The following is a 27,271-nucleotide window of genomic DNA, read 5'->3' as shown; positions in this document are numbered from 1 at the left end:
ACATGGGCAGGGGGCTTACAGTGAGTATCAGGCTGCAAGTTTGCAATGCAGCAAATTTTGCGCGGCAGCTCAAACTCGCAGCGGGAAACTTGCTGTAATCCCCGGCCCATGTGACTGTACCCTAAAACACTACACTACACAAAATAAAAGAAAAAGTAAAAAACACTACATATACACATACCCCTACACAGCCCCCCTCCCCTCCCCAATAAAAATGAAAACCGCCTGGTACGCCACTCTTTCCAAAATGGAGCCTCCAGCTGTTGCAAAACAACAACTCCCAGTATTGCCGGACAGCCGTTGACTGTCCAGGCATGCTGGGAGTTTTGCAACAGCTGGAGGCACCCTGTTTGGGAATCACTGGCGTAGAATACCCCTATGTCCACCCCTATGCAAATCCCTAATTCAGGCCTCAAATGCACATGGCGCTCTCTCACTTTGGAGCCCTGTCGTATTTCAAGGCAACAGTTTAGGGTCACATGGGGTATCGCCGTACTCGGGAGAAATTGCCTAACAAATCTTGGGGGTGAAGTTGGGGTCTACACCAGCATGAAAAGGTGAAGTTGGGGTCTACACCAGCATGTTAGTGTAAAAAATTTAACTTTTTACACTAACATGCTGGTGTTGCCCTATACTTTTCATTTTGAAAAGAGGTAAAGGGGAAAAAAGCCCCCCAAAATTTGTAACGAAATTTCTCCCGACTACGGAGATACCCCATATGTGGGCAAAAAGTGCTCTGGGGGCGCACAACAAGGCCCAGAAGGGAGAGTGCGCCATGTACATTTGAGGTGATTTGCACAGGGGTGGCTGATTGTTACAGCGGTTTTGACAAACGCAAAAAAACAAAACCCCACATGTGACCCCATTTCGGAAACTACACCCCTCACGGAATGTAATGAGAGGTGCAGTGAGAATTTACACCCCACAGGTGTCTGACAGATCTTTGGAACAGTGGGCTGTGCAAATTAAAAATTTTGTACAGCCCACTGTTCCAAAGATCTGACAGACACCAGTGGGGGGTAAAAGCTCACTGTACCCCTTGTTACGTTCCTCAAGGGGTCTAGTTTCCAAAATGGTATGCCATGTGGGGGTTATTTTGCTGTTCTAGCACCATATGGGCTTCCTAAATGCGACATGCCCCCCGAGCAAAATTTGCTCTCAAAAAGCCAAATATGACTCCTTCTCTTCTGAGCATTGTAGTTCGCCCGTAGTGCACTTCAGGTCAACTTATGGTGGTACCTTCATACTCAGAAGAGATGTGGTTACAAATTTTGGGGGGTATTTTCTGCTATTAACCCTTGTAAAAATGTGAAATTTGGGGGGGAAACACACCTTTTAGTTAATTTATTTATTTATTTTTTTACGTATGCAAAAGTCATGAAACCCCTGTGGGGTATTAAGGCTCACTTTATTTCTTGTTTCGTTCCTCAAGGGGACTAGTTTCCAAAATGGTATGCCATGTGTTTTTTTTTTTTTGCTGTCCTGGCACCATAGGGGCTTCCTAAATGCGACATACCCCCGAGCAAAATTTGCTCTCAAAAAGCCAAATATGACTCCTTCTCTTCTGAGCATTGTAGTTCACCCATAGTACACTTCAGGTGAACTTATGGGGTACCGCCATACTCAGAAGAGATGGGGTTACAATGTTTGGGGGGTATTTTCTGCTATTAACCCTTGCAAAAATGTGAAATTTGGGGGGAAACACACATTTTAGTGAAATTTTATTTTTATTTTTTTACATATGCAAAAGTCGTGAAACCCCTGTGGGGTATTAAGGCTCACTTTATTCCTTTTTACATACCTCAAGGGGTCTAGTTTCCAAAATGGTATGCCATGTGGGGGATTTTTGCTGTTCTGGCACCATAGGGGCTTCCTAAATGCAACATGCCCCCCAAAAACCATTTCAAAAAAACGTACTCTCCAAAATCCCCTTGTCGCTCCTTCCCTTCTGAGCCCTCTACTGCGCCCGCCGAACACTTTACATAGACATATGAGGTATGTGTTTACTCGAGAGAAATTGGGCTACAAATATAAGTATACATTTTCTCCTTTTACCCCTTGTAAAAATTCAAAAATTGGGTCTACAAGAACATGCGAGTGTAAAAATTGGAGATTGTGAATTTTCTCCTAAAAACGCTGACTGAATGTCATTTTGAATACTTTGGGGGGTGCAGTTTTTATAATGGGGTCATTTGTGGGGTATTTCTAATATGAAGACCCTTCAAATCCACTTCAAACCTGAACTGGTCCCTGAAAAATTGTGAGTTTGGAAATTTTGTGAAAAATTGGAAAATTGCTGCTGAACTTTGAAGCCCTCTGGTGTCTTCCAAAAGTAAAAACACGTCAATTTAATGATGCAAACATAAAGTAGACATATTGGACATGTGAATAAAAATAAAACATTTTTGGAATATCCATTTTCCTTACAAGCAGAGAGCTTCAAAGTTAGAAAAATGCAAAATTTTCTAATTTTTCATCAAATTTGGGGATTTTTCACCAAGAAAGGATGCAAGATACCACAAAATGTTACACTATGTTGAAGTAGAATATGTCACGAAAAAACAATCTCGGAATCAGAATGATAAGTAAAAGCATTCCAGAGTTATTAATGTTTAAAGTGACAGTGGTCAGATGTGCAAAAAATGGCCGGGTCCTAAGGTGTAAAACGGCTGGGTCCTTAAGGGGTTAATATTCTTTATACATGCTAGTATATCATGGTGTGTTTATATTACTCTTATGTTAATCCATTATAACCAATAAACCTGTATATTATTTTTATAATAAATTTGTTATTTTATTATATTGCAAAAGTTACTGTGTAACTGTGGGAAACACCAGTCTTTGTATATTTCCCACATGGATCTAGGGAAACATTTATCAAAAGGGTCCCACATGTCAAAACTGACCACTCACATTAGAGTGTAAGTTAATATGCATATCGCCCCTATGAATTTTGGGGTACAAATAAAATTGGTCTGAGGACTGTTGCTATACCAGGTGGGAAAAGTTGGAAGTATGCAGATGCCTGCCAGAGATCAGGTAGGTAGATGTTAAAAGAAAGAAAAAAAAAAAAAAAAAAGACACCCTTAAAGGGGTACTCCACCAAGAGACATCTTATCCCGTATGCAAAGGATAGGGGATAAGATGACTGATCTCAGGGGTCCGGCCGCCAGCACCCCTGTGATCTCCATGCCAAGACCCCATCAAGCCCCCCTTCTATAAATGGATGGGGCATGACCTCACGACCACCTGAACCCAGCATTCTGAACATAATTTTCAAAACGCCGGGGTCTTGGCACCGAGATCACAGGAGGGAAGGTTCCAGCAGCCGGACCCCCACTATCAGGCATCTTATTCCCTATCTTTTAGATAGGAGATAAGAAGTCTAGGGGCAAAGTACCCCTTTTTTTTTTTTTTTTTTTTTAAATATTTTTGGAATAAACTGTAAGTATGCTTCACTTGAGAACCACAATAATCTCCTGTACCTGGACTGCAGAGCCATAGAGGTGTTGGTTTATACATATACCTTGTAATCCTTGTGTCACATTATACTATACTACTTCCACTGCATGTCTATAGAGATTGCATGGTTGTGTGCTTGATTTTATGCACCTGCTTGCAATGGGTGTGGCTGAAAAATGTTAATTTAATGGGTACTCTGGTATACAGATTTGTAAATGACTTCTATTTAAAAATCCTAATCCTTCTAGTACTTATCAGCTACTGTATGCTCCAGAGGATGTAGTGTAGTTCTTTTCAGTGTGAACACAGTGATCTCTGCTGACACCTCTGTACATGTCAGGAACTGTCTAGAGCAGGAGAGGTTTGCAATGGGCATTTGTTTCTGCTCTGGACAGTTCCTGACACAAATAGGAGAGCATAGTGGCCTCTGAGAGCACTGGGGTCAGACTGGAAAGAACTACACAACTTCCTCTGTAGTGTACAGCAGCTGATAAGTACTGAAAGGCTTAAGATTTTCAAACAGATGTTATTTACAAATCTGTAAAATTTTCTTGCACCAGCTGATTTAAAAACTTTCTCCCCCTCCGGACTACCCCTTTAAAGCTAGTTTTACAGGTGTATGTTACATGCCAGCTGTCCGTTCAATTCTGCAGTATGGTTGGGAAATGCATCCGTATGGCAAGAAGGTGGCAAAGTCTTCACCGGCACCAATATTGTAATAAAAATATACAACAGCTCCGAGCTGGTGTAAATTTCTTAGTCTGCCTCAAGCTCTCAATGCATCAAATGTGGATGGGGGGGGGGGGTGTGAGTACTTTACCTAAGACCGATATATGGATGCGCTGGTTATGGTAAATTCCCCCTAAAGTCTTCAATAATAGGAGGACTGTTCTTCCAAATATCTATTCATTCTGACTGTTCATATGTATCAGCAGTAAAACATCCAATGTTAACTGATGTTGGCGCTACAATACTCAAGTTGGTACACACTTACACATCTGATGGATCTGAAAAGACATCCAGCCTGCTGGAAGGCCATTGAGGAAGCGGTGTGCAAAATTGTCCCTGATTCAAGGAGATGTCAAGTAAGTCCTCCAGAACCCACAAGCTCTTTCTCATAATCTGGATGCCATGGTTGTTTAGCACCTACTCTGGTTTCTGATTTCGACAGGAATACACTGTCATACCTTGCTAACAAGTATGTCTAACTCTCGTTTAAGTAAGGCTCTTTTTCACACTAGTGATTTTACCGTTACTGAAGTTTCGTTGCATGTTCCGTCACGATTTTCGGAGAAACCCGGACGTTACAAAACCCGTTGCATGCAGTAATTTTTCCGCCACAATGTCCCGTCACTGTATAACGTCCGTAATGAATTACCGGCATATACAGTGCAAACGGGCAGTTACAAAACCCCATAGGCTGCAATGCAATTTAGTCTCGGCCATCGGGGGTTTTGTAACGTCCGGGTTTCGTCGAAAATCGTGACTGAACATGCAACGGAACTTCAGTAATGGTAAAAATCACTAGTGTGAAAAGAGCCTAAAGGTGAAGAACAGTTTAGTTGTTGCTCTGTCATGCAGTTTAACTCTCCACCCCTCCCCCCTCCCTTCTTTTCCACAAGTTTCCATGTTTGACTTCTTGTGTACTTACAGTAGTTTGCAAAATTTTGTATACTCTTAACTTTTTACCCATTTGATTGTCATTGTACATTATAATTGTTCAAACTTAATAAAAACATTCATGATAAAACATCCTATGTAATGTGCCATTTAATATTTACATGGAGTAGTCTTAATCTTACCTTATCATCAATAATAACCAGGTCCCTGGGTTCGGTTCGATCAATTTTCAAAACACGGTATTTGGTTTCTGCATGGTTACTCCCCACAAGGAAATATCTCTATTTAAAAAAAAAATTATAATATTTTAGAAAAAAAAGAATGCATCTTTATATGCTATTGCCCCATTTGAATAAAGTAATGTTCATATCTGTAACAGTATTACAATAGACCAACAGGACACATTTTCATCATCAGCATTACAGAACAAGATCTTTGTTTTTACATGTATAAGGCACATCTAACAGTGAATAAGAAGTATTCCTTGTAACACAAGAATGTGTGAGAATATGAATCCATTATTAGCAATAGAATAAGCAGCATATTCAATTTGTATTTCTCTTCCACTTTCTGATACAAACCATACAAGTAAATTACAAATTGTGCATTCTTTGTAAGTGCTCTATGTTTCTTATTTTCTACAAAAGTATATATAAGGCATTGCTGGTAGGCTAACAACAATGCCATTCAGCTCATAGGACTCTTCATAAATTCATTGAATCAAAAAATGCAGAGAACATTACCTCAGTATCTGTCTTATAGCACTTAAGTTGGTTAGAATTCGGCAAGAGGAAGAGTGGGCTGCCACTGAGCACATACAGATTTATGTTCCATACATGATTTTTAAACTTAACCCCTTGGGGACGGAGCCCATTATGACCCTAAGGACGGGAGCATTTTTTGCAAATCTGACCACTCTCACTTTAAGCATTAATAACTCTGGGATGCTTTTACTTATAAATTTGATTCCGAGATTGTTTTTTCGTGACATATTCTACTTTATGGTAGTGGTAAATTTTCAGCGATACTTGCTTCATTTCTTGGTGAAAAATTCAAAAATGTCATGAAAAATTTGAAAATTTAGCATTTTTCTAACTTTGAAGCTCTCTGCTTATAAGGAATATGGATATTCCAAATAAATTATATATTGATTCACATATACAATATGTCTACTTTATGTTTGCATCATAAAATTGATGAGTTTTTACTTTTGGAAAACATCAGAGGGCTTCAAAGTTCAGCAACAATTTTCCAATTTTTCGCAAAATTTTCAAAATCGGAATTTTTCAGGGACCAGTTCAGGTTTGAAGTGGATTTGAAGGGTCTTCTGGTTAGAAATACCCCATAAATTACCCCATTATAAAAACTGCACCTCTCAAAGTATTCAAAATGACATTCAGTAAGTGTGTTAACCCTTTAGGTGTTTCACAGGAATAGCAGCAAAGTGAAGGAGAAAATTCAAAATCTTCATTTTTTACACTGGCATGTTCTTGTAGACCCAGTTTTTGAATTTTTACAAGAATTTGTAACCCAATTTCTCTCGAGTAATAAAATACCTCATATATGTATGTCAAGTGTTCGGCGGGTGCACTAGAGGGCTCAGAAGCGAAGGAGCAACCATGGGATTTAGGAGAGGGAGTTTTTCTGAAATGGTTTTTGGGGGGCATGTCCCATTTAGGAAGCCCCTATGGTGCCAGGACAACAAAAAACCCCACATCGCACACTATTATGGAAACGACACCCCTCAAGGAACGTATCAAGGGGTACGGTGAGCCTTAACACCCCACAGGTGTTTGACAACTTTTTGTTAAAGTCGGATGTGTAAATGAAAAAAAAATTTTTTCCACTAAAATGCTGGTTTTTCCCCAAATTTTACTTTTTTACAGAGGGTAATTAGGAGAAAATGCCCCCCAAAATTTGTAACCCCATTACTTCTGAGTATGGAAATACCCCATGTTTGCACGTCAAGTGCTCTGCGAGCGAACTACAATGCTCAGATGAGAAGGAGCGCCATTGAGCTTTTAGAGAGATAATTTGTTTGGAATGGAAGTCGGGGGCCATGTGCAATTACAAAGCCCCCCGTGGTGCCAGAACAGTGGACCCCCCCACATGTGACCCCATTTTGGAAACTACACCCCTCACGGAATGTAATAAGGGGTACAGTGAGCATTTACACCCTACTGGCGTTTGACAGATCTTTGGAACAGTGGGCTGTGCAAACAAAAAAAATTACATTTTTCATTTTCACATACCACTGTTCCAAAAATCTGTCAGACACTTGTGGGGCATAAATGCTCACTGTACCCCTTATTACATTCCATGAGGGGTGTAGTTTCCAAAATGGGATCACATGTGGGTATTTATTTTTTTGGGTTTATGTCAGAACCGCTGTAAATTCAGCCACCCCTGTGCAAATCACCAATTTAGGCCTCAAATGTACATGGTGCGCTCTCATTCCTGAGCCTTGTTGTGCACCCGCAGAGTATTTTATGCCCACATATGGGGTATCCGTACTCAGGAGAAATTGCGTTACAAATTTTGGGGGTCTTTTTTTCCTTTTACCTCTTGTGAAAATAAAAAGTAAAGGGCAACACCAGCATGTTAGTGTAAAAATGTTTTTTTTTACACTAACAGGCTGGTGTAGACCCCAACTTTTCCTTTTCATAAGGGGTAAAAGCCCCCCAAAATTTGTAGTGCAATTTCTCCCGAGTACGGCGATACCCCATTTGTGTCTCTAAACTGTTTCCTTGAAATACGACAGGGCTCTGAAGTGAGAGAGCACCATGCGCATTTGAGGACTAAATTAGGGATTGCATAGGGGTGGACATAGGGGTATTCTACGCCAGTGATTCCCAAACAGGGTGCCTCCAGCTGTTGCTAAACTCCCAGCATGCCTGGACAGTCAGTAGCTGTCCGGAAATGCTGGGAGTTGTTGTTTTGCAACAGCTGGAGGCTCCGTTTTGGAAACACTGCCATACAATACGTTTTTCATTTTTATTGGGGGGGGGGGGGGGGGGGGGGCAGTGTAAGGGGTTGTATATGTAGTGTTTTACTCTTTATTAGGTGTTAGTTTAGTGTTTTTAGGGTACATTCACACTGGCGGGTTACGGTGAGTTTCCCGCTAGGAATTTGCGCTGCGGCGAAAAATTTGCCGCAGCTCATACTTGAAGCAGGAAACTTGCTGTAAACCCGCCCGTGTGAATGTACCCTGTACGTTCACATGGGTGGGGGGGGGGGAAACCTTCAGCTGTTTCAAAACTACAACTCCCAGCATGCACGGTCTGTCAGTACATGCTGGGAGTTGTAGTTTTGCTAGAGCTGGAGGCACACTGGTTGGAAAACCTTCAGTTAGGTTCTGTTACCTAACTCAGTATTTTCCAACCAGTGAGCCTCCAGCTGTTGCAAAACTACAACTCCCAGCATGCACAGTCTGTCAATACATGCTGGGAGTTGTAGTTTTGCAACAGCTGGAGGCACACTGGTTGGAAAACCTTCAGTTAGGTTCTGTTACCTAACTCGGTATTTTCCAACCAGTGAGCCTCCAGCTGTTGCAAAACTACAACTCCCAGCATGCACGGTCTGTCAGTACATGCTGGGAGTTGTAGTTTTGCAACAGCTGGAGGCACACTGGTTGGAAAACCTTCAGTTAGGTTCTGTTACCTAACTCAGTATTTTCCAACCAGTGTGCCTCCAGCTGTTGCAAAACTACAATTCCCAGCATGTACTGATCACAGAAGGGCATGCTGGAAGATGTAGTTATGCAACAGCTGGAGGTATGCAACTACAACTCCCAGCATGCAGAGACAGCTGTTTTCTGTGTGGGCATGCTGGAATTTGTAGTTTTGCAAGATATGGAGTGCTACAATTTAGAGACCACTGAACAGTGATCTCCGAACTGTGGACCTCCAGATGTTGCAAAACTACAACTCCCAACATGCCCAGACAGCAAACAGCTGTGTGGGCATGCTAGGAGTTGTAGTTTTGCAAGATCTAGAGGGCAGTATAGAGATCACTGTGCAGTGGTCTCTAAACTGCAGACCTCCAGCTGTTGCAAAACTACAAATTCCAGCATACCCACACAGCAAACAGCTGTCTGGGCATGCTGGGAGTTGTAGTTTTGCAACATTTGAAGGGCTACAGTCTAGAGACCACTATAGTGGTCTCAGACTGTAGCCCTCTAGATGTTGCTAGGCAACTACTCACTGGCTTCCGTCGCATCCAGGAGCCGTCCTCTTCTGCCGCACGCCGCCGCAGATCCCCGTCGCTCCGCTGCCTCCGGAGGGGTAAGTGGACTCCGGCGCCGCTCCTCTTCATTTTCCCCGTTCTGCCCCGCCTATTGTGGGAGGGCAGGACGGGGAAACCGAAAGTAAACCCCCACCCCTGCCCCCAATCTGCTATTGGTGGTCGCGTCTAGACCACCAATAGCAGGGATAGGAGGGGTGGCACCCGTGCCACCTCACTCCTATCACTTTAGGGGGATCGTGGGTGTCTTAAACACCCGCGATCCCCCTTCTATTCCGGGTCACTGGGTCACTATAGACCCATAATGACCCGGAATCGGCGCAAATCGCAAGTGTGAATTCACTTGCGATTTGCGCCGATCGCCGACATGGGGGGGGGTCTAATGACCCCCCCTGGGCATTTGCACGGGGTGCCTGCTGATAGATAACAGCAGTCACCCCGGTCCCCGCCCGGCGCGCGGCGGGGACCGAAATTCCCACGGGCGTATGGATACGCCCTTCGTCCCCAAAAGGTTAAAGAACTCTGGGGGAGATTTATCAAAACCTGTCTAGAGGAAAAGTTGCTGAGTTGCTCATAGCAACCAATCAGATTGTGTCTTTTATTTTGCGGAGGGCTTGTTAAAAATGAAAGAAGCAATCTGATTTTATCCCATATCTTGCACACTCATCACTATTCATACGGTGTCATTTGTTTCATTCCAGCACAGACACATCCATGTGTTTCATAACTCTAATTTAACCATGTGATCACCAGTATTACAAAAGGAAGTCTGTCCTGGGAACTACAGGATGACATCATTACCTAATAAATCGCTTGCGCTAGCTCCCAGTACCCTCCCAGCTTTAGCCATATACTGCTGCTGCTATCTCAGAATATATAGTAGATAAACACCTCTTCTGAGGCGGTGTTCACACATTGCATTTCTATCTGTGTCTTTCTGTTATTTTCCCAAAATCACAGCAAAAGGTGCTATTTTAATGCGATTGTGCAAATCACAATAAAAATATGTCACTTTTACAGCAATATTGGAAAATCACAGCAGAAACCACCAAAATGCAGTAAAAACGTGTAAAAATGTTTTCCCCCTGTTTGGGTGGGTTTCCAAAGTATTTTTAGGCTATTACCGACCAGTAGGCTATCACCGACTTGTTATTTTTCCTTTAACCCATTTAGCCCATTTTGACCATAAATGTTAACTCTCATTAAAACTTATTTTTGCTATTGCACACTTTATGGTAAAAAAAAATAAAAAATAAAAAAATGATTTCTCATATATTTTGTATAAAAACATGAAGTTTTCTATGTTTTCTCTGTGCTTAAAAAAGCTCAAGAGCACATTTTCCCTCATCTCATACACATACTTTGGACCGAAGCCCAAACACAGGAAGTGCAGCCTGGAGTACTGAGGGGGGGGGGGGGGGGTCCAACCAACAGCATATGGCAGGTAAGTGTGAGAGGAGCTATGATTGGATGAGGCTGGACACCCCCCCTCAGCACTTCAGGCTGCACTTCCTGTGTTTGGGCTTCTGTCCAAAGTCTGTGTATGAGATGGGGGTATGGGGGGGGGGGAATGTGCTTTTGAGCTTTTTAAAGCACAAATGAAACATAGAAAACTAAATTCTTTAAAATAAAGTATATTAGAAATATTTTCTATTTACCATAAGGAGTGCAATAACAAAAACTTGTTTTAATGAGAGTGACCATATAAACCTACCGTACTTTGCGCACCAAGACGTACATTTAGAGCATCTGAGCGGTGCTCGTATCATACACGCCATGTTCTGGCTGCTATCAGCAGCAGGGGACCCGCCTGTGATGGCCGACATCCGTGATCGCATGGATGTCCGCCATTAACCATTCACATACTGTGATCAGTACAGATCACGGCATGTGCGGCAATGCGCAGGTAAAAATAGATGAACGGAAAGCCCGCAGCGCTGCTGCGGGGATACGATCAGCTGTAATGGCGGACGGAGGTCCCCTCACCTGGCTCCGTCCGTCTCCCAGCATCTCCTGCTCTGATCTTAGACTGAGCAGACAAGAGCAGAAGATCACCGATAACACTGATCAGTGCTATGCCCTGTGAATAGCACTGAACAGTATTAGCAATGAACTGATTGCTATTGATAGTCCCCTATGGGGACATAAAAAGTGTAAGGAAAAAAAACTCTCCCCCAATAAAAATGAAAATTGTCCGTTTTTCCCATTTTACCCCCAAAAAGTGTAATTTTTTTTTCATAAACATATTTGTTATCCCCGCCTGCGTAAAAGTCCAAACTATCAAAATATAATGTTAATGATCCCGTAAGGTGAACAGCGTAAACAAAAAATAGGCAGAAAATAGCCACATTTTATTCCCAAAAATTTTTATAAAAAAAAAATTATCTAAAAGTTTTATATATGCAAATGTGGTATTGCTAAAAAGTAGAGATGATGGCGCAAAAAATTAGCCCTCATAACGCCCTATATACGGAAAAATGAAAAAGTTATAGATGGTCAAAATAGGTCGATTTTAGATTACTGATTTTGTACAAAAAGTTTTAGATTTTTTTTTAAGCGGTACAAAAATATAAAAGTATCTAGCCATGGGTATCATTTTAATTGTATTGAAATTTCATCCCTAAAAATTGAGGTACATTTTATGGTAAAATGAGAGGTTTCATTGCAAAGTACAATTGGTAATTCAAAAAAGAAGCCCTTATATGGGTCTGTAGATGGAAATATAAAAGAGTTATGGATTTTGGAATTTCTCTTGAGTAAGCACATACCTCATATGTCTATTTAAAGTGTTCAGCGGGCGCAGTAGAGGGCTCAGAAGCGAAGGAGCGACAAGGGGATTTTGGAGAGTACGTTTTTCTGAAATGGTTTTTGGGGGGCATGTTGCATTTAGGAAGCCCCTATGGTGCCAGAACAGCAAAAAAAAAAAACACATGGCATACCTTTTTGGAAACTAGACCCCTTGAGGAACATAACAAGGAATAAAGTGAGCCTTAATACCCCACAGGGGTCTCACAACTTTTGCATATGTAAAAAACAAAATGTTTTTTTTTTCACTTAAATGTGTGTTTCCCCAAAAATTTCACATTTTTGCAAGGGTTAATAGCAGAAAATACTCCCCAAAATTTGTAAGCCCCATCTCTTCTGAGTATGGAGGTACCCCATAAGTCGGCCTGAAGTGCACTACGGGCGAACTACAATGTTCAGAAGAGAAGGAGTCATATTTGTCTTTTTGAGAGCAAATTTTGCTCGGGGGGCATGTCGCATTTAGGAAGCCCCTATGGTGCCAGAACAGCAAAAAAAAAAAAAAAAACACATGGCATACCATTTTGGAAACTAGACCCCTTGAGGAACGTAACAAGGAATAAAGTGAGCCTTAATACCCCACAGGGGTTTCACGACTTTTGCATATGTAAAAAAAAAAAAATTTCACTAAAATGTGGGTTTCCCCCAAATTTTTACATTTTTACAAGGGTTACAAGCAGAAAAGACCCCCTAAAATGTGTACATACATTTCTTTGGAATAAGGACATACCTTAATTTTTGATGATTTTCGCTCCGCGGGTGCACACCAGGTCTTGGAGTAGGAGGTCAGTCAGGGGCCTTGAGCTTATTATAGCAGCCAGGATGTGGGACCCCCCTTCAAGGAGCACTGAGCCCTAAAATAGGGGAACACTATGGGGGACAATGTGCCGTAACTGGGGTAGACAGGTGGGGTACAGAGGCCCGTAATATGGGGTACAGTGGGCCAGAAAACTGTAAATCATAAAATAATAAAACAGGATATATTCCCAGAATGATGACCCAGAGCATAGCCAAAAAAAAATATGCCCACCCCAAAACCTATGCTCTGAGTCATCATTCTGGGAATGTGATGTGTGTGGTCGCCCCTAACCTGTTGCCTCAAATGCGCACCCGCTCAGGTGGAGAGAGAGAGCTACGCATTTGAGGCAACATAAAAAAGTCCCCGATGATGGTGACTCAGTGACCTATGACCCATTTTTTTAAAAACAGCCCCAGAGGTCTTATCAGGTAACAATTTGGAATGTACTCTGGACTTGGTACATTGGTCAAATTATGGAAAATTAAACTGAAAAGGGAAAATTTAGTGCTCCATGGAAGTGTGAAACTCCCTGAATCAGCCTATGCAGAGGCCCGGATTATCTGGGCAAGTGTCGCACTGATACGTGGTGTCCTTCCGTATCCCCCTCCTGCTACACACGCTGCATCTTTTCTGGGTTCGTCCCTTCTTTCCACTGATTGGGATCACACCTGGAAAGTGTTTGCCGAGGACGATCCTGGCGCCTATAACTCCAGACCCTTGCGAAGTCCGACCTGCTCTTTCCCGGTCGCCAAAGATCAGGAACCTTAGGACTTCTTCTTGGTACTGGAGAAATGTCCCTGTGTTGCCAGCGTACTGGGATAGTACAAAAGTGTTGTACATGGCAACCTGTACCATGTAGACCGCAACTTTTTTGTACCATGCCCGCGTTTAGCGCATGGCGTTATATATCTTATGGACTTGATCTGAGAGATCAACTCCCCCCATATACCGATTGTAGTCCAGAATACAATCGGGCTTGAGGACCGGTCCCACGGTAACTCGCACAGGGATATGGGTGCTGCCGTTCCCATGAATAGTGGCGAGTATACGGACATCCCTATTATCCTTATACCTGACCAACAACAGGTTATCATTGGTCAGGGCACGGGACTCACCCTTGGGTATAGGCGCCTGGACCAAATTTAGAGGGAGGCCTCTCTGGTTCTTCCGCACGGTCCCACAAGCGGACGTGGATCTGGCGGAAAGGGATTTTAACAGAGGGATGCTGGTATAAAAGTTGTCCACGTACACGTGGTAACCCTTATCCAGCAATGGGTGCATAAGGTCCCAAACGATTTTCCCGCTAACACCCAGAGTGGGGGGACATTCTGGGGGGTTCAATACGGGAATCTCGTCCCTCATATACTCTAAACTTGCAAGTGTACCCGGAGGAACTCTCGCAAAGTTTATAGAGCTTCATGACATACTGGCGGAAGATGAGTCTCCCCTTAAAACTGATGAGAGACTCATCTACCGAGAGGTCCCTGAGCGGTACGTAGGCCTCCAAAAATTTGGCCCCAAAGTGATCGATGACCGGCCTCACTTTGTAAAGCTGGTCATGGGCGGGATCACCTCGGGGCGGACATGCTGCATTATCTGCATAATGCAGGCATTTCTGAATGGCCTCGAACCACCTCCGTGTCACCGCCATACTGTAAAGCGGGGTCTGGTAGAGGACGTCCCCACTCCAGTAATGACGAGCACTTGTTTTTTTTGTCCAGGCCCATATGCAGCGTGAGGCCCCAAATTGTCCTCATTTCCGCTGCATCAATGGCGCGCCATTCATTGGGCCTGACCAAAAGTGAATTGGGGTGGTGGGCAATGAACTTCTGGGCATACAAGTTCGTTTGCTCCACCATGTGATTGACCAGGCTGTCACTGAAAAAAAAACTTTAAAAGTCCAGATCAGTGAACCCAGCCGTGTCAATCCGGATTCCTGAGTCGCCAACAAACTCAGGAATCCGTGCCTGATAATACTCTGGGAGGCTCCAGACAGGGTCACCGGAAGGGGGCTCCGGTGCACTTGTCTGGGGGGGCCGGACTCCTATTACGAGCGGCATTGCCACTCGTACTAGTGTCAGCCACTGGGTCACTCTCATGGGGGGTGCGTGGCCATCACCACCGACCCGAATGACCGGAATCACCGCAGATCGCCTGCGGTGCCGGTGCCTAGGATGCCTGCTGAACGATTTCAGCAGGCGTCCGGTTTCGCAACCCGCCCGGCGCGCGGCGGGATGCAAAATTACCCCGGACGTATGAGTACGTGCCTGGTCCTTAAGACCCAGGGCGCAGGGACGTACTCATACGTGCCTGGTCCTTAACCCCTTAAGGACCCAGGACGTACTAGAACGTGCTGGCACCCTGGGCTTTAAGGACCCAGGACGTACCAGTACGTCCTGGTGTTTCTCCGGTCTCTGCCGCGCCCCGGGCAGAGATCGGAAGCGGATGCCTGCTTAAATGCTTCTGGATGGTGTTGCCCTATACTTTTCATTTTGACAAGAGGTAAAAGGGAAAAAAGCCCCCCAAAATTTTTAATACAATTTCTCCCGACTACGGAGATACCCCATATGTGGGTGCAAAGTGCTCCGGGTGTGCACAATAAGGCCCAGAAGGGAGAGTGCACCATGTACATTTGAGGTGATTTGCACAGGGGTGGCTGATTGTTACAGCGGTTTTGACAAACGCAAAAAAAACAAAACCCCACATGTGACCCCATTTTGGAAACTACACCCCTCACGGAATGTAATGAGGGGTGCAGTGAGAATTTACACCCCACTGGTGTCTGGCGGATCTTTGGAACAGTGGGCTGTGCAAATAAAAAATTTTGTACAGCCCACTGTTCCAAAGATCTGACAGACACCAGTGGGGGTAAATGCTCACTGTACCCCTTGTTACGTTACTCAAGGGGTCTAGTTTCCAAAATGGTATGCCATGTGGAGGTTATTTTGCTGTCCTGGCACCATAGAGGCTTCCTAAATGCGACATGCCCCCGAGCAAAATTTGCTCTCAAAAAGACAAATATGACTCCTTTTCTGAGCATTGTAGTTCGCCCGTAGTGCACTTCAGGTCAACTTATGGGGTACCTCCATACTCAGAAGAGATGGGGTTACAAATTTTGGGGGGTATTTTCTGCTATTAACCCTTGCAAAAATGTTAAATTTGGGGAGGAAACACACATTTTAGTGAAATTATTTTTTTTTTACCTATGAAAAAGTCGTGAAACCCCTGTGGGGTATTAAAGGAGTACTCTAGAGCAGAGTATTCCTGCTCCGTCCTGCCCGGGCTGCAAAATAAATGAAAATGAACCATCACTCACCTCCCTGGGTTCCCGCGGAGCGCCACTACAGCTGATCGGTCCTCCGGTCCACCCTCTTCATACTTCCGGGTGTAACGAAGCGTCACATGGCGCTCAGCCTATCGCCGGTCGCCGCGATCTTCTGCCTCGGCCGGAGATAGGCTGAGCGCTCATGTGACGCTTCGTTACACCCGGAAGTATGAAGAGGATGGACCGGAGGACCGATCCGCTGTAGCGGCGCTCCGCGGGAACCCAGGGAGGTGAGTGATGGTTCATTTTCATTTGTTTTGCAGCCCGGGCAGGACAGAGCAGGAATACTCTGCACTAGAGTACTCCTTTAAGGCTCACTTTATTCCTTGTTACGTTCCTCAAGGGGTCTAGTTTCCAAAATGGTATGCCACGTGGGTATTTTTTGTTGTCCTGGCACCATAGGGGCTTCCTAAATGCGACATGCCCCCGAGCAAAATTTGGTCTCAAAAAGCCAAATATGACTCCTTCTCTTCTGAGCATTGTAGTTCGCCCATAGTGCTCTTCAGGCCAACTTATGGGGTACCTCCATACTCAGAAGAGATGGGGTTACAAATTTTGGGGGGTATTTTCTGCTACTAACCCTTGCAAAAATGTGAAATTTGGGGGGAAACACATTTTAGTGAAATTTTTTTTTTTTTTACATATGCAAAAGTCGTGAAACACCTGTGGGGTATTAAGGCTCACTTTATTCCTTGTTACGTTCCTCAAGGGGTCTAGTTTCCAAAATGGTAGGCCATGTGTTTTTTTTTTTTTTTTTGCTGTGCTGGCACCATAGGGGCTTCCTAAATGCAACATGCCCCCCAAAAACCATTTCAGAAAAACGTACTCTCCAAAATCCCCTTGTCGCTCCTTTGCTTCTGAGCCCTCTACTGCGCCCGCTGAACACTTTACGTAGACATATGAGATATGTGCTTACTCGAGAGAAATTGGGCTACAAATATAAGTATACATTTTCTCCTTTTACCCCTTGTAAAAATTCAAAAATTGGGTCTACAAGAACATGCGAGTGTAAAAAATGAAGATTGTGATATTTCTCCTTCACTTTGCTGCTATTCCTGTGAAACACCTAAAGGGTTAAAACACATACTGAATGTAATTTTGAATACTTTGGTGGTGCAGTTTTTATATTGGAGTCATTTGTGGGGTATTTCTAAGATGAAGACCCTTCAAATCCACTTCAAACCTGAACTGGTCCCTGAAAAATTGTGAGTTTGGAAATTTATGAAAAATTGGAAAATTGCTTCTGAACTTTGAAGCCCTCTGGTGTCTTCCAAAAGTAAAAACACGTCAATTTTATGATGCAAACATAAAGTGGACATATTGTATATGTGAATTTAAATTTTTTTTTGGAATATCTATTTTCCTTACAAGTAGAGAGCTTCAAAGTTAGAAAAATGCAAAATTTTCCAATTTTTCATCAAATTTGGGGATTTTTCATCAAGAAAGGATGCAAGTATCGACAAAATTTTACCACTATGTTAAAGTAGAAAATGTCACGAAAAAACAATCTCGGAATGATTAGTAAAAGCATTCCAGAGTTATTAATGTTTAAAGTGACAGTGGTCAGATGTGCAAAAAATGGCCGGGTCCTAAGGTGTAAAATGGCTAGGTCCTTAGTGGGTTAAGGTTAAAATGGGCTTGGTCCTTAAGGGGTTAAGGACCAGGCCAATTGTTGCATTTTCATTTTTCCTCCTCCTATTCTAAAAATCATAACTCTTTCAATTTTGCACCTACAGACCCAAATGTTTTTGGCGCCACTAATTGCCCTTTGTAATGACAACAATCATTTAATAACCAAATCTACTGCAAAACAAAAATATATATATTTTGAGTGAACGTGAAAAAAAACAAAAACACCATTTTGTAATTTTTGGGAGCTTCAGTTTCTACACAGTACAATTTTCGGTAAAAATTATACCTTACATCTGTAGGTCCATACGGTCAAAAGGATACAAAATATATGTAGGTTTTATTTTTACCGCTTTAAAAAATTATAACTACATGCACCAAAATTAGTATGTTTAAAATTGTGATCTTCTAACCGATATAACTTTTATTTTTCTGCATACGGGGCTATATGAGAGATTATTTTTTTCTTCCGTGGTCTGTAGTTTTTATCAGTACCATTTTTGTTTTGATTGGACATTTTTTTACCGTTTTTTTTTTTTTTAAACAAATTTTATTGAATTTTCATTGTTATAAACAAACATCACACATTGATAGTTAAGTGCGGAATATCGTCGAATAGGAGCCATAAGAACATTCAATAAATTACAAAATCAGAAACTGTAAACTCCACACAGCTAATGGATAACCCAAGTGGACATGCGCGGCAGTATCACAATATTCATTCGCCTCGCTCTAATTAGGCGTGCCATGTTCGTAGTATGTTAGAAGTCAAGGTCAAGAGGTAAGTCGTAATGGACCCAGTGAATCATTCAAAACCCCAAGACAGTACCAGTCTGTCGAGCTAAAGGGCTTAACTATGTCCTCGATTTCAGCTGATGTGTAGTGTGTAACAATAAAATCTTGCCATTTGGCGAAATATTTTGCCGTGTTTGTGTTCATGTGTCGTTCAGTATCAAGCCTATCTATCCCACATAACAATTTAAGTTGCGATATGACCATGGTGATTGTGGGAACAGAAGGGGAGAGCCAGGCTGCGAAGATACACCTAAGTGCCACTAAGAGGACAATGTGAACTAATTGGGGTGTTTTGGTGGGGCCTTGGTCGGTCAAGTCAGGTGGTCTAAACTGATGAAACAATAGGGCTCTTGGTGTATGTGGTAGTGACATTTCCCATTTCTCTCTGATGTATGATATAATCATTTGCCAATATCTTTCTGTATGGGGGCACGTCCAAACTCCATGCCACATATTCGTCAAAGGGGTAGCACATTTAGGGCAGGCCGTGATACGATCGGGGAAATCCGGGGAAGGCAGTATGTTAAACCCATATAAGGCTTTGTGAGCCATTTTGTAGTAGGTTTCACGCCATCTCTCATTGATAATGCATTTACGGATGATATTCCACCCATTCAAGATACATTCCGAAATATCGTCTCCTGGTACCCATGAGGTCCACGCTGAAAAAATAGAAGAGGGTGTAAATTTCAGTAGTACTTTCCTAAGGGATGTGTATATCATAGAGATGGACAATTTACGGGGTTCCGAACCAATAAGATAGTCTAGTTCGTTCTTTGTGGCCTCTTTGGACAGGTTACGCAATCGACTAAAGAAGAAGGAGCATATCTGTTGCATAGGGAATGCATGAGACGGGGGAAGGTTGTGTAGGGAGAGCAGTGTGGTTGGTCGGAGCCATCGTTTCTGAGTAACGTCCATAAAGTGCTTGGCCGTCGTGAGGCCCTTGTCCGACCAAAGGCCAAGCACCTCAGGAGGAAGTCTTGGGGGAAACTCTGGATGTTTCGCCAGTGGTAGATGTTTGGATAAGAGGTAAGGCAGTCCATATAACTTCCTGACCTCCTTCCAAGATGCCACCGTATCCCTCAGCAGTACAGAGCGCTTCACTATGGAGGGGAGTTTAGAGTATGTAGTATGTAAGAGGACTGCTAGGTTCCATGGAGCCGCCAATTCACTCTCTAGACCGTAAAGAGCATGATAAGAGGATCCATGTATCCAGTCATTAACAAATCGAAAAAGACATGATAGATTGTATCCTCTTACATTGGGAAAATTCAGTCCCCCATCAGACCTATTGAGCATCAATTTGTTTAGTGCGATTCTGGGCCTCTTCCCCGCCCAGATAAATTTGGTGAATGCTGAGTTTAAGCCTTTCACGTCAGTATGTTTTAACAGAAGTGGTAGGGTTTGCAGGGGGTATAGGAGACGCGCAAAGCTGACCATTTTAATGAGTGCACATCTCCCCATAAAGTTCAGGGGGAGTTTTTCCCATTTACGTAATTCAGCTTTAATCTTGGAGAAGAGGGGAGTATAGTTTAAACTATATATGGTGTCGGGCGTTCTCCCTATTTTGATACCCAGGTAGGTGATGGAGGAGTCAGCAATGCGGACTCCCATACCTGATATCTCCGGAAGCCACTGGTGACGGAAAGGACCTAGGGGTAAAAGTTCCGATTTAGACACATTTATTTTGTAACCCGAGAACGCCCCAAATGTTCTCAGATGTTCAAGAATGCGTCCTAGGGAAGCAGTCGGGCCATCAAGGAACAATAAAATATCATCTGCGAACATTGTCAATTTTACTTCATTCTTCCCCACCTTAATGCCAGGATAAATATTTTCAGACAGTAGGGAGAGCGCCAGGGGTTCTAACGCTAAATTAAAGAGTAGGGGAGAGAGTGGGCAACCCTGTCTGGTGCCCTTGAAGAGAGGGAAGGGCGTGGATAGGATACCAGGTGTGTGTATTCTAGCCTTGGGGGTTGCATAAATCCCAGAAATGTAATTCCTAAATGACCCTTGAATACCAATCGCATCCAGCACCAGTCCCAGCCAATCCCATTTTACATTATCGAATGCTTTTTCGGCATCCAAAGTGAGCAAGGCAGGAGCTTCACCCCTCTGGGGCTGATGTTGTAGGCGATCTAGAACCGCCATAACCGTTCTCAAATTCATGGTAGCTGATCTGTTCCTAATAAAGCCCACTTGATGGGAACCGATTAAGGCTGGCATGAATCGAGAAAGACGGTCAGCTAAAATTTTTGATAGAATCTTGATGTCTTGGTTAATTAGAGATATCGGACGATAGGAACCTGGGTCAGTTAGGTCCTTACCCGGTTTAGGCAAAACTTTTATGTGTGCAAGAGAGGCTTCTGTGGGTAATGATCCCGTAGACATGAATACCTGAAACATATCCCTTAAGACTGGGGCAATCTGCTCTGATAGGGCTTTATAAAATTCGCCTGAATACCCGTCTGGGCCCGGGGCCTTCCCGTTATGGAGATGACCGATAACTCCCTGTATTTCCTCCACCGACACCGGTGCATTAAGAATCTCCCTCTGTTCTTCCGTCAGTGTGGGAAGTTGGACCCGTTGCAAGAAGGCCTCACCCGCCGAAAGGTCAGAGGGAGAGTTTTCATAAAGCGAGCTATAGTAGGAGGACAGCAATTTGTTAATGGAGTGAGGGTTTTTGTGCGTGACTCCCGAGGAGTCTTTAAGTGCTGTTATGTGAGGGGTAGGTATCTTTCCCCTAGCTATACGGGCCAGTAGACGTCCCGATTTGTTACCGTGTCTAAAGAGATCTACCTCAAAGTGGGACCTCCCTAGGCGTTCCCTTCTATCCCACCATAGTTCAAAATTGGCTCTAGCCGATTTCCATTCCTCCCGGTTCTGAATAGTAGGGTGGGCTACGAAGGTGGCATAGACATCCCTTAGTCGAGCACTGGCTTCATTCAGATTTTTCAGAGAGGTGCGTTTTAGGTGGGCCACGTGTGCCATCAATTTTCCCCTTAATACTGCCTTCCCCGATTCCCAGAACAGAGTTGGGTCTGAGCGGTGTTCCCCATTATATACGGTATATTCTAACCACCAACCCCTAAGTAATTCGAGAAAGGTATCATCCTTGGCCAGCAGTGAGGGGTAACGCCAAAGAATATCTGTCCCTTTGGGGTAGGAGGGCAGGAGCCGCAGACAGAGAGGGGTATGGTCTGACAACGCCAGTTCTCCAATGTCTACTGAGCTAACTTTATGGTAAAGTTCCGGAGATGTCAGTAGATAGTCTATACGAGACCAGGAAGAGTGGGCATTGGAGAAATGGGTGAATTCCCTATCATCTGGGTGAGACATTCTCCACACATCTAGCAGTCCCAATTGGTCTAAGAAAGGGGGCAATACACAGTCTCTGCTACGTATGGGGATTGCTTGAGATGTCGGGCCCTTTCTGTCCACTAGGGGGTCGAGGACTGTGTTAAAGTCGCCCCCCACTATTTTGTTCGTCGTGTTATCGTCATGAATTCTGTCTGCTAGAGCGTGAAAAAAGGACTTATTTTCCCCATTGGGACCGTATATGTTATAAATGCTAAAGATCTCTCCATTGTGGTCAAGTCGTAAGTGTGAGACCCTGCCTTCATCATCAGTGTCGTGTGATATAAGACCAAAAGCAAAAGATTTGTGGATCAAAGTGACCACTCCTGCTTTCCCATCCTGGGCCTGAGAACCAAACACCTGCCCCACCCATTGCTGCTGTAACCTAAAAAAATCTGAGCCAGCTAGGTGGGTTTCTTGGAGGAGGACAATGTCCGGGTGGAATCGCTTCAAATATCGTATAAAAAGTCTTCGTTTTTGGGGGGAGCGAAGACCCTTGACATTCCACGATATTATGTTAGGCATGGTAAATCAAGACAATCCAGACAATCCCTCATAGAGGGCTGTGCAGATATTATATGTGTAAATAGATATGAAAGGGCACAGCAGCAATGGGGGCATACCAAACATGACCCTGAATAAGCAATACCGTGTAAAGTTTCTATAAGGCAGGATAGGTGCCCGATAATAAACTGGGCAGTAGTTTTCACTAGAGGTTCCAAGCTGTGGGAAAGAACAAACAAAACAAAAACAGTATACAAGCAAATAACAGTTAACCATCCTGTAGAATATCCTAGAAAGTGTTGCTAGTTTAGCAAAACCTTCCTTTTGGATAATGGACTTCCTTTTTTCGGCCGACATAGGCATCAAAGTAATATCACACCTTTCTGGACGCCCATGCTCCCCCCCCTCCCCCCGACCCCCTCTAAGATGGTCGAGTCCCTCAGTCAGGTAGGTGAAAGGCCAACCCTGCCGTGCGGCCGTGCAACATTACAGCACCAAAGCCGGGTTGGAATATGGCAACATTGAAAACCTTTCGTATAACAACGCCATATAGGCGAGGAAGATAAAAACAAAGAGAAAACCTGGACGTCCGGTTCATCATTCCCGTAGTCCCAGCAGAAGGCTCAAAGGCAAGAAGGTGAAGTCATCATGAACAAGGAACAAGGAACAGCTGTGTTCAGTCAGGTGAAGATCGCCTGTCGCTGTCATAGCCACGGCCTGGAGAGCGATGACGTCTACGTCGGTGTCTTTGGCTTGCAGAGAATTGCGAATCTCTAGGTGCTGAGCGGGAACGATGATTCCTTCTCGGTGATCTCGAACGACGAGTGGGTGTCCGGGCTGGTGGACGGGAAGATGACGTGGAGGAAGAGGACAGCAGCTGGTCTATTGATGAAGATGCTTCCTCTGGAGTCTTGAAAGTGGTGGTAGAGCCGTCAGGATGGAACACCCTCAGGGTGGCTGGATACTGAAGTTGGAATCTATATTTCGCCTGAAATAGCTTAGTGCAAACAGTGCTGAAGGCCCTCCTTCGTTTCGCCACTTCTACCGAGAAGTCCTCAAAAATCAACAGGCGCATTCCATGAATTTCCAGGGGTTGTGTCAGACGGCGGTACGCCCTCAAAATGTCAACTTTGTCGTTGTAATCCAGTAGTCGAAGAATGACTTGACGGGGGCGGGCGTCCGGAGTGGAAGATGGTCGGTTAGGCTGGGGGTGTGAAGATGGGCCAATTCTGTGGGCTCGTTCCACCCTGCAGGGATGAGACAGGCCAAGCGACTTAGGAAGATCTCGCTCGCAAAAGCGTTGCAGGTCAAGAGGTGCTACTGTCTCCTTAACCCCCACTATACGTAAATTATTGCGCCTAGAGCGGTTTTCTAGGTCTTCCATTTTCTCGCCAATGCGGATCATCTCCAATTCCATGCCATGTAGGCGTTTAGCTGCAGCCGTGTCGGTATCCTCCAATTGGGAGGTTCTGTGCTCCAATTCTGACAGGCGGCCAGTATGTTCCTGTACTTCCAGTTTTAGGTTTTGGAGAGTTGCTTTTAGGACCTCCTCCACTATATTTCGTACAGTTGGGGTAATACGTAACGCCATTTCATTCGCCAGGTGCTGGTAGTCTATGGAGAAGGCCGGCCCTGAGGAAAGTTGAGGGGTCGCAATAGTAGTCCCGGGGGGTGAGGGGCCCACGGTGGCAGTGTGTGGTCCCAAGTGTGGGTCAGCTGGCAGGCTGACTTCCATAGCGGTTACCTCAGAGCTTAACTGCCTCTCCGTTTGTGGTGGCCGTGATGTCACCCCCGATGCGGCCTCCGCCATCACTGCAGAGTCGGGCTGCGCCAATTCTGGGACTGCAGGTGGTGTCTGTTTTTGGGAACCGCCATGCGGTGTCGCCCCATCAGTCCCCGGTGTCCCCACGCGGGTATCATTCATTGGTGGCAGTGTGGGGACTCCCGCAGCGGGTCGCAGCTTCTGTCCCGCTGTCGCCGCCATGACAGGTGCGCTTTGTGGAGTGTGCTGGGGAGGCGCGGGCTGTGATGTACCGGAGGAGCCGCCACGTTGGAGGTACCTGTCCATCCCCTCGGACTGGCTGAGGTGTCGGGCGGTGATCGGGGACTTCTGAAGCCCGTTAGTGCAGCGGTACTTAGCTGATAGGAGTCGGGGGTGAAGGAGCACACGCGCTCGCCGTCTACATCAGGCCGCGCCGGAACCGGAAGGTTTTTTTTACCGTTTTTTATTAGTATTTTTTTATGGTATATGAAGTGAACAAAAATAGCTAACCTTATATTTTAATAGTTTGGACAATTACGCACGCGCTGGTACATTATTGTATAAAAAAAAATGGGAAGAGGTAGGGGGGATTTAAAATTTTAATAGGGAAGGGGTTACTTCACTTTTATTCACTTTTTTTCTTTTTTTTTTTAAAGCCTAAGAGGAGGCTATACCATGAAATCGTCTGATTGCATATATCGATCAATGCAATGCCATAGCATAGCATTGAACAGTGTTCCTGGCGCTCTGCTGCTCTAGTCTGCATAGCAGGCTAGGAGCAGCAGAATACCCATCAGATGGGGAGAAGTCAGGTGAGGACCCTCCTGTCGTTCACTCAGCCGGGACCCACTATGTCGCCGCAGATGTCCCGATCAGCTCCACGGAGCTACTGGCACAGTTAACCCCGCATTTTAGATGCCACAATCAACTTTGATTGCAGTGTCTAAAGGGCTAATACCGAGCATCGGCCCAATTAGCCGCGCCCAGCATTAGCCGTGGGTCCTGGCTTCCCGTAGCAACCAGAACCCATCGCGTTAAACCCGTTCCCTGCTTGTGAAAACGTTTTAAACCCTGCTAACTCGCCATGTTTGGAGGAAGAAGAAGGATGAGAACAAAAACACCATACAAACCGTGAAGCATGAAGGGGGAAAATTATTCTTTGGGGCTGCTTTTCTGCAAAAGGGATAGGACAACTGAACTGTATTGAGGGGAGAATGGATGGGGCCTTCCTTCAGTAAGAGCATTGAAGTTGGGCCATGTCTGTGTCTTCCAGCATGACAACGACCCAAAACACACAGCCAGGGCAACTAAGGAGTGGCTCTGTAAGAAGCATCTCAAGGTCCTGGAGTGGCTGAGCCAGTCTCCAGACCCGAACCCAATAGAAAATCTTTGGAGGGAGCTGAAAGGCCGTATTGCACAGCAACACCTTCGAAACCTGAAGGATCTGGAGAAGGTCTATATGGAGCAGTGGCCCAAAATCCCTGCTGCAATGTGTACAAATCTGGTCAAGAACTAGGGATCGACCGATTATCGGTTTGGCCGATATAATCGGCCAATATTCACGATTTTGGACGTTATAGGTAATGCAGCTGTTCTAAATGTCCCTGCAAATTTTGCGCAATTTTTGGTAGAACATCTTTTAAAGTTGTCCACTGTTTGGTGCACTGTACACCACTTTTTTCAGTGGAGCTGTATTTATTATTTGTGCATATTAAATTTAGAAGCCTACACCACCTTATAAAACACATAAAAAAGTGTCACATGCCAGAGCACAAAGCTTAAACCAATCTCTGCAGCTCACTGGTTTCTATAAATGAGCAAAAATGTATCAAGTCCTGTGTGCCTTTTTGGTAAATTTTGAGCAACTGTGCAAACAATACACCAAGCAAACAGGGGTAAAATCTTTATTACTTACACCAACATTGATAAATGTCCCCCTATGAGTCTAATGCATTCATCTAGGTGAACTCCTAGACCAGCAGCCTAATAGGAGTACAGTGATCAAAAGCCATGGGAAATGGGTACAGTGATCAAAAGCCACGGGAAATGGAGGCAGCATTATGGAACCATTTTATTGATTGATTTGCATCCAACATGATGTGCCTGCCACATCAGCTAAAACAGGTAAGCACAAGGCATACACACACTACATTATAAAAGCCTATGCTGCACTACAGAAGCAAAATAAAGATTTCCAATGTTCTTTAAGTTACTCCGCAATGCAATATTAGCTCCCATTAGCTGTAGGTTACATTATTAAAATGTGGATATATTTTTTCAGTTAAGCATAAAAGGTTTGGAGAGTAGAAAAGTGGTGAACAGAAGTAGAGAAATCTAGAAGATGTAGATGTAGAGGGAGATGCACAGAAGTAGTCCTGGAGGTGATCGGTGATAATGAGGAGAGAAAACAATGTATGCAGAGCACTTGAGGTGTTATTTAAAGAAAAGTTAGGTGTAACGTACATATGAGAAAAAGAATCAAAATGTATAGTAAGTGGCATTGTCAAGTTGTCTCTTCCATGGTAGAACCAGTTTTAAGAGGGGAAAAAAACGCAACGCAAAAATATTTTTTTTTTTATAAAAGACAAAGTGAACTATCAATAGGCATCAGGACAACTTGATCTATATTCATTCTGATCAATACACATGCTGTGAAGGCTCTGCACAGCATGGGGCTAACAGCTGATGCAAAGTGTTGATTTTATTGGAAGTTGTCCTTGTTGTTCTGCTCTATCAACCAATTAGCTCAGTTTGTATCTCGGCTGGGGGTGCAGACCATAATAATGTTCAAAGACTGAGAAAACATGGAAAGCCATGTGTCTGAACTGTCGTTTAGGTCACAGATCTGTCCAAAAGGATGAACAATTAAACTGCTGTAGACAATTCCATGCACATTTCATTCAACATCTGTAGTAAGATATTTCTACTACTGATCACTACAAGTATTTTCTGTATTTATTAGCATTAAAGGGGT

The 27,271-nt window shown here is 44.1% G+C and overlaps 1 protein-coding gene across 7 annotated transcripts in view; it reads right to left on the bottom strand.

The window, feature by feature from the left end:
- The window catches only part of FIG4 (FIG4 phosphoinositide 5-phosphatase), a 653,436-nt gene that overhangs the window by 517,692 nt on the left and 108,473 nt on the right, over window positions 1–27,271 (bottom strand). For all 7 annotated transcript variants that reach the window (XR_008891311.1, XR_008891312.1, XM_056566306.1 and 4 more), the window contains exon 3: window positions 5,265–5,363. Coding sequence is in view for 5 of the 7 variants with exons in the window: in XM_056566306.1 (XP_056422281.1) it covers window positions 5,265–5,363 (99 nt within the window). In the remaining 2 variants the exon portion in view is untranslated. The remainder of the gene's footprint in view (window positions 1–5,264; window positions 5,364–27,271) is intronic.

Source organism: Hyla sarda, chromosome 3 (assembly GCF_029499605.1).
Source record: "Hyla sarda isolate aHylSar1 chromosome 3, aHylSar1.hap1, whole genome shotgun sequence".
Lineage (NCBI taxonomy): Eukaryota > Metazoa > Chordata > Amphibia > Anura > Hylidae > Hyla > Hyla sarda.
Note: the sequence above shows the minus strand (reverse complement) of the source record. Positions and strands in the feature narration are given on the sequence as shown.